Genomic DNA, 8,449 nt, shown 5'->3' with positions numbered 1-8,449 from the left:
TGTACTTTTTGTGTGTACGTCCTGCAAGTGAAACGGTGAAACTTCTTTTGAACTTGCTGTTTTATTTCAGTGGAAATAGCATGGAATAACCATGGAACGTATCTTTGCGTTTTTCCTGCTTAAGATTCCCCACAGGAACAGAATCAGCTTTCTGCTGCAGTGGAATTGATTAGAGTATAGGTCAACTCACCTATTGATTCCAGTTTCTACTGCATTTCTGAGATCTGGGTTTTTTTTTTGTTTTCCTTCCTCCATTAGTTTCAAGTTGGTGGGTAAAATTTCCCTTTATGCTAAAGATGAAAATAAAATAGGTATGGGAATCTAATTTCCTGTGGGGAAATTAAATTTTGTTTTTTCGTTAGTGTTCAAAAGGGATTTTGTAAGCATAACAATGCATTTTTATCTGAATGCTCCTAAAAGTGCATTGGCTCCGGTTTGCCAGGAGTGTATGTGGAGCTAAACTGGTGCTCTATAGATATTTCACACTAGCACTTCATGCACCAAAGTATTCAGGTACTGTGAATCTAACAGGCTGTGTTTTTGACCCAAGAAAGCACATTGAGCATGTGTTGTTTAGACAGTAGGAAGTCTAGATACATCGTGTTTACACTTAATGATCATTATGTTCCATCAACAAATTTCTATTTCTAGCTAAGGGAAGCATCTTTTAAAAAAAGAAGTGTGGAGGGGAAGCGAAAAAAAAAAAAAAAAAGATGTAGGCAGGGCGAAGCATTGTGTACCAGGATGTGTGGTGTTCTTGTACTGGCATCTTTAGCTCATTGGCAGTTATCCCAGGGATTTCAGTGAGAGCTTCTTGCAGAACTTTTTGTTCATTCTTTGGGCATTGTGTGTGCTATCTCCAGGCTGCGTGTCTGCCATTCTCCTTCTGTAACCCAGAAAGACTGGGGTATGTGCTTTCAGATATTTGTGAGCCTGGTGGCCACTGAGTTAAGAATTTATAAAGCTGGCTTGTATGGAGAGAACTACAACCAGTGGATGTCATAATATAAAAGGTTGCACTTTAACTCTTCACAGTTTGTTTGCTGGTGGCCTAATTTCAGTGCAGTTACATGAAGGTTACTTGTTACATGGTAGGATAATTTTCAGAAAGTTGAGGGGTGGTGGGTGGTTTTTTTTTTTTTTTTTGGTTGTTGTTGTTTTCGTTTGCTATTTGCTTATTTGTGTGGTTTTTTTGGGGTTTAACATAACTACAGTATACTGAATCTCTTCTTGTCCTACAGCTCTTGTATCCTCTCCATTCTGAAACTCTTTTCTAACTGTTTTCCAGCTGCTTGTGGATTGACTCCACCACAAGGGAGAGAATTGGAAAAGTGAGAAAACTTGTGGGTTGAGATGAAGGCAGTTAAAGTGAAGGAAAGAGTAGGGAAGAACCCCAAGCGATGCAAAAGCGATCACTTGCCACCTCCCACAGGCAGATGGGTGCCCAGCCAGTGTCAGAACAATGGCTGTTTTGGAAAGATCAAACCAACAGTTTTTATTGCTGAGCATGATGTCATCTGCAATGAATTATCCTTTTGGTCAGCTATTCTGTTCACGTTCCTCCCGACCTGTTGTCCATCTCCAGCCCACTTGTGGTGGAATGGAGCACAGTGGGAAACAAGCAAGCACACTTCAACAATAGCTGAAACATAAGGGTGTTATCAACAATATTTTGGTCACAAACACAAAACACAACACTGTACAGGTTACTGTGAAGAAAGCTGAGTCTATCCCAGCAAGACCTAATACCCTTTACACTAAAATCACACAGTAATAGTGTTTTTCCTCAGCTGTTTTGGAGTTGTTACCGTTTGTGTTGCTTATTTTATATTTGAAGAATTACAGTTCGTTGAGTCTGTTCAGTGGGCTTAAAGGCTTGTTCATCTTTTAACTTGCCTTTTTCATTAATTTTTCCTAAACAGCGTTATTCCTGGTGTTCAGAAAATCTGGATTCGTACATGGGGATGTTCTCACAATAACTCGGACGGTGAATATATGGCTGGACAGCTGGCTGCATATGGATACAAAATTACAGGTAACGATATGACTTGAGTAATTCAGTTTTTCTGGGGTGAATGTTCAGAGCTGTCAAACTGACATCAAATGTTCTTGGTCTTAATTACAGTTTTAAAAAATCCCCTTCTGATCCCTTTCTGATTTGAAGGTGCGGAGGTAAAGTGTTTTCCTGGCATTAAACAGAACAATTACAAGAGGAGTGCTTTCAGAATGGTTAGATTATTTTGACAGGGCAGACATCTAATAGGTGTCATGCAGTGCCTTTTTTTTGGGCATTTTGCTTGCTAACTGAATTGAAAAGTTTTCCTAAGAGTGGAAGGGAAATGTATTAATTCTTGCTTTTCTAACTGCAAGCGGTGGAACCCAAGGGGGAGAGAGAGAAAGGCAGCGTGTTGTCACTTAATGGAGCGTGTATTTGCTGCTGGAGCAGAGGTGAACTACTCCAGATGAATGATCTTTTGTTTCAGGAGAGATGATCACTAGGGTGGAGGTGGGATGATACAGGTTCCAAAGAGCTGAAAATGCTATTTCTCCTTTCTTTCCAAGTACTTAAAAATGCTTCCCATCACTTTTTTCCGCCTTCCCAGTCCTAAAAAAAAACCAAGCCCCAAACTTGTGATTGTGCTGACCGCATTTCATCTCCCTAATGCGAAGTGTGTTGACATAAAAGTTGAAAAGTTAGATTAATGTTGTATTTCAATAGATAAGTATATATCTGAAACTTTTGGTCTAGCTTATGACTAGTAAAAATAGGAATAAATTTTCGTCTTAATTCAAGTTCAGGTCTGTCTTGCATTTAAACTTGCATCTGGCTTGTACTGAAAGACTGCAGAATTGTCTGTCCTGACATTTTTCTAAAAGTATTTTACTCCTGATTTCACAAAATGCTTGTTTCTTTTCTTGAACATCTCATGATGCCATTAAGCTTCTCATCTTCCTGTATTGCGATTGGTCTTTCCGCATTTGTGTAAGTAAAAATAAGATACCGAGTTATTCAATTGCCTGAGCCGTTTTATGGAACCCAGGTGATTCTTAAGTTATTAGCGCAGCTCTGGAGTAGTTGTGCTCATTCCACAGACAAATGGAGTGCTGGTCCAAAAAGCCTTATTTGTGACAGCTGTTTGTGTAAGATTACAAATGAATTCTTAGTTTGCTTTGTTATTGCTTTCTTAAATATAACTTCTCTTTACCTGCATTTTTCTAATGCATATTTTTCCAGGAGCTAATTTTGGCTTGTCAGAATTCAGATGGCTTTCCTGTGCTTTTGGAATTTTATTGGGAGAAATGTAGGGAAGATGGAGTGCAGTGAAGAAATGAACTACCTTAAATTTCTGATACCTTACCTTTTTAGAAAATTAAGTGTTTGTAACTTTAGAATAGAAGTAAGTCTACATCTAGAATCTGAAACTGAGAACTAAAAACTTAAGAAAAATTGCAATTGCAGGGACAGGAATACCTACAGAGTGATTTTGGTACTTGTATATGAAATCAACTTCTAGTTTCAGGTCATTGTTATATCGAAGTTTTGATTTAGTTAATTTCTGTTTATGTATATACATATATTAAATCAAACAAACCCCAGTCCTAGGTGGCAGGCAGAAATTATACAGTGTGGTTTCTTCTTTTTGAAACAAGGTAACTTCTTTTTAAGCTGAGATTATTTAGTGTTCTCTGGAAATTTCCTTTTTGTTCAATGGAACAAAAATATTGGCTACAAACTCTGGCTAAAGTAAATTTTTGCAAACGCATCTATTGAGCGTTCTCTTTAATAGGTGGTTAATGAAGCTGGAACTGAGTGCAAGTGTGGCAACTGTGTCAGAATCCGAGGTGGAAACCAGTGCTGTGGTTCAAAGCGACCTTAATAAACTAGAGAAAGGGCTAATGGAAGCCACGTGACATTTAGCAAAGGCAAATGCAAAATCCTGGGGTTGGCATAACTCCAGTTAAGGTGAGTGTGGGCAGACTGACTAGAAAGCAACTTCACAGAAGAAGATTGAGGTAGACAAGAAATGAACACGAGTCAGCAGTGAAGTCTTGTAGCAAAGAAGGCAAACTGCATCCTGGGCTGCGTTAGCAAGCATGTAGCCAGCAGGTCTGGGAAAACGATCCTTCTTCTGCGTGTAGTACTTGTGAGGTGGTGTTTGGAATGCTGTGTCCAGTAATCCAGCTTTGGCCGTTTTTTGGACTCTGCAGGGAAAGACAAAAGTTTGGTGTAATGGAGTGAGTCCAGTGGAGAGCCAAGATGGTTTGGGAACGCACAGTGTGTGAGAAGAGATTGGGAAGACTGGGTTTCTTCAGCTTTAAGAAGAGAAGGCTCATGGAAGATTCTAGTTGCAGACAGCAATGCCCAGTAGGAGGGTACAGAGAAAATGTTGTCAGTTGCTTGTCAAAGGTGTGCAGTCAGACGACAGAGTCTTGCTCTTGACAAAGTCTTGACAAAGTGGCAGTTCAGATTTTTAGCATCCAGTGCATAAGTTATTGCTCATGCCATCTGTTTTTTATTTTTGCCAATGTAGAAATTGTCCCAGTATTTCTCAAGTGTCTCGTGTAAATCTCTTCTTTAGAAAGCACGTTATATTTTTTTTTTATAGTAGGTCATCTGGGAAGTTCAGATACAGCGTTAAGTAGGGATTTAATCTCTTTGCCCTATACAGTGAATTAGCTAGTAGTAGTAACTATTGCTTGAAATAATCCAAATTTTGAACAATCTTGAAATTAAGCTTAATATTATTTACAGTATGGAGGATAGGAAAAAGAAAAAGAAAATGTTTTGCAAGAACTATTTTCTAAATCAATCCCTCTCTCTGTTACCAGAATTTGTTAGTTTAATGCAAAACTGTTATAAACTTGAGGAAAAGGTAGAAGTATTCACTAAGGTGAAAGATCATCTGTTGTTACAGTGTCTTGGACAGCTATTACTTAAATAAAAGTGTGTGGATTAATCAGTTTCCTACATGTTCCTAAGCTTTTGAGTCAACACTTACTGAAAAGGTGATAGAATAAAGTCCTGATTTTAGGGAATGAAGTGTGAGCTTTACTTACAATTATTGCTTCAGCATAAAGGAAATGGTCAAGCACTGTTTCTAGTGTCTTCTCTCTAATTGTAAGATTGAAAAGAAATAGAAGGACAAAAAGCAGCATCAGACAGATTATTGATGGTAAATAGAAGTTGTAACAGTGCAACTTGCCTTATAAGTTGACTTATCTGAAAGTGAACATTATATAATGTCCTCCTGGCTTTTCATGTGTTTTAAAAATGTTCTTCCTGTATAAGCAGCCTTTGTTGCTTTCAGGAGTGTCTATATCGAAAGGTGAAAGCTGAGGGCTGTACTACAATTTTTCACAGCAAGGACTACCTCTATCTGGGGAGAGAGTGGAGTGTGAATCAGCAACATCCAGATATTGCAAAACAGCAATAATGATCAAAAGTCATGGACTGCGTCATCTAAAAATTAGGTAAAGGGAAACCAGAAGAGGTGAACCTATTTTTGTATCTGCTCTTACAGGGTGAAGGTAGGCAGCATTCTGAACAAATCTTGCACACCATCCTGTGAGAACACAAAGCTCTTTTGTGAGTCTCAGCCACACAGAAATGTGCGGACCAGCTGCTATCAGTGTAGGGCTGTACCACGAGTACTTGTTGATCTTCTGAAAACAGTACAGCTGACAGTGGCTTTACTGGTTCTAAAACTGGTTTTGGTTTCTTGGCAGCTTGACTTGCAGTATAGTTTAGATATGCCTGCAAACCTACTGGAGTGTTCCCTTTGAGATACACCCTGGAGGAAGAAACTCTCATGGTGCAGACTGGTAATGCCTCCTGTGAAAAGCAGGAAGTGGGCGAACTGGGAGCTTTCAAATATTGGGAGCCAGATTTTTGTCTGGAACGGCAGTTCAATGTGTGTGCCACTTACAGTACTTTGCCTCTGAAAAGAGGAACTGAACATGTGTAGTCAGACGCAGAAGGCATTGACTTCTGAAGCAGGTAGTTGGGTTAGCATATGTTGACATCGGTAGGTTTCTGGTTCTCTGGATTTAATGGGTTTTGGTTCAGCCTTGAATGCATTTTGATGGATTGAGCTGTTAGGTGTGCTTGTTGTTTTGTAGTGACTGCTTCTGGCTTGAGGCTGTTCAGGTCCAAAGCATTCCCTCCTTGGTCATTGTAAAACATGCTGGGGGCAGAAAATGCATTGCTAGTGACAGTAGTGTTCATTCTTCTGATATTTCTAACTTTATCTTTTATGAAGAGGAATCAAAAACTGTTATTAAGCATTCAGCAAAGCTAAACCAGTGACAGCTTATCTGCACTACACTTTTGTGTTTTTTTAGAAATAAATGCTAGCACAGAACTTTTTACTCCTGTAGCTTGGGATTCTGGAAGCAGGAAGGGGTGGATTTGCTGTGTTGCTAATTCAGTTGTCTTGGCTTTGATTTGGCACCTAGAAACTAGGTTATATTATACTCTTAGCTTTACTTGTGCAGTTTTAGACTAGTCTTTGGTCAGGCTTCCTTTTTACTGTCTCAGGTTTTTTTTGTGAGGTTGTTGGATGGAAAGATGCTGTATAGAGGTCACTCCATTATTGTGATTGTGGTATTTGTTGGCAGGACTTGTATCAGTGAGATTTGCCAATTGCTATTGAAGCGTAGTGCTTATAGTCCAAGTTATATGTCTTGCAGCTCTATAAATCCCTGTGCAGGGAATTTATGTATTTCTCTAAAGCAAATATCAAATAATATTTTGAAACACTGTTAAAGAAATTTTCTGGGTTTTTTTGCCCCTTCTGCTTGTTAATTTTCTAAACACTTGTCAGTTTTGTTTACCAGTGGATATAGCTGAGGTATCCTTAAGACTGTCCATCTGCTTAAACAGCACATTTGAGTAGAAGAAAGAAGGAGGAAGACCAGGAAGAACAAATGCTCTTGATCTACTTAAGACCTCATGTTGAAAAGAAGACAGATGCAGAAAGAAACAGTCTGCTGTGGAAAAGTAGATGAGGTGCTGCAATCTAACATGGACTTCGGCGTTTAATGGCATTGTCTAGCGTTCGTTGTGTCGCATAAACCATTCCTGCTCAGGCTTTGGCCATCCCCATACACGCATGGCACAGCATGCTGCAGCATACATTTTATTCATCCAAGTGGAAAATAAAATTACTAAGACTGTACAGGTTGTGAATCACTTCAGAATGTGGTGCTTTGTTGTAAGTGTATTATTAAAGTACTTTTCTACTGCACAGTGAAATTTTAATGATTTTAGATTTTGATTTATTTTGCTGTCTTGAATTAGAGATCTCTTAAATAGTTTACTGTACTATTAAAATAAGCTTTCTGCAGCCTGCATAGTGGTTGATGAAGTATTTTGGCTAAGATTTCTGCTGATGTCTAGTGTATGCTTTTACTTGCTCAGAATCAGCAGTTGGTCTTTCCATTTTTTGCTCTCCACCCTGCTAATCGCGCTCATCTGTTCCTTCTTAGATATAATGTAAAACAGTAGTGATTACTGTGTAATTTTTGGGGTGAACCACCCTCATTGTGAGGTATTTTTAATATTCTTTTTTAATCTAAAAAGAATCTTTTATTAGGTGCTCTTTTAAGTGCCTTAACAATCGGAATTCAAAGTTAGCTTTTTTATTTGGATTTGTACTTCTCAAATGATTGTGAGTGCAGAGCCAGTTCATAAAAAAGGAGTCTCTGCAACCTTTTATGGGTGACAGGATGTGTGTGGTGTGTGTTTAAATATACAAAATACAACACCCCACTGCTTTTCTGGTGATGAGAGGTGTTTCTGTTTTCTGTGACAGCACTGCAGTCGTGAAACTGTCCTCTGAAGCAGCTGAGCAATAGAGGAGAGCGAACAGAGGTGTAAATGCTGCAGTACTTTCTACCCCCACTGAAGAATTCTATTGTCTATAACTTGTAGAGTCACAATCCTGTATGGTTTTTGCATTGCTTAATAACCTTACCTACAACAGATTTCTCTCAAGCTGACTCATAATCTGGATATAAAAGCTTTCGGGTGTTGATACTGAGAAAGGCAGTAAAGTAACTTATTTCTGTAACTGTTGTCTTAAGATAATTACCTTACCAGCGATATGGATTCCTGCTCTCAGAAGATCCGAGTTGCTGCTTGTCAGAAGTTTGCTTCGTGTATTGATTCCTGGTACTGAGGCTTGAAAACCCTTCTCGGTCACGCACACTTAGTGAGTGCTTTGGGTGTGGGTGGGCAGGTTTTCATCTGAAACTTTAGTGGTGAAGTGGCTTAAGAAGATGAGGAGAGAGGGTTAAATGGGACATGGGGGGAAGAAAACAGCTGGGGTGTAGCAGATGGAGTTACACAACTGTAGACGATCAAGATTTCACAGCTCTTTGGAGGAATAGGGGTATTCCCAGTGAAGCCCAAGTGTCCTATAAGCCAGCGAGTGGGATGATGAGTCTA

General features: G+C 39.1%; 1 protein-coding gene across 2 annotated transcripts in view; it reads left to right on the top strand.

The window, feature by feature from the left end:
• Positions 1-8,449, top strand: part of LOC114065734 (threonylcarbamoyladenosine tRNA methylthiotransferase-like) — a 23,543-nt gene that overhangs the window by 4,202 nt on the left and 10,892 nt on the right. Inside the window, exons 4-5 of one of the 2 annotated variants that reach the window (XM_027899858.1) lie at positions 1,923-2,035; positions 4,210-4,766. In XM_027899858.1, coding sequence (XP_027755659.1) covers positions 1,923-2,035; positions 4,210-4,232 — 136 coding nt within the window. In that variant the 3' untranslated portion in view covers positions 4,233-4,766. Of the gene's footprint in view, positions 1-1,922; positions 2,036-4,209; positions 4,767-8,449 lie in introns of those variants that run through there. The other variant, XM_027899857.1, reaches the window with a different exon arrangement.

Source organism: Empidonax traillii, unplaced genomic scaffold, assembly GCF_003031625.1.
Source record: "Empidonax traillii isolate 1590-97213 ecotype Southwest subspecies unplaced genomic scaffold, ASM303162v1 scaffold692:size495628, whole genome shotgun sequence".
Lineage (NCBI taxonomy): Eukaryota > Metazoa > Chordata > Aves > Passeriformes > Tyrannidae > Empidonax > Empidonax traillii.
This window is presented reverse-complemented; position numbering and strand designations above follow the sequence as displayed.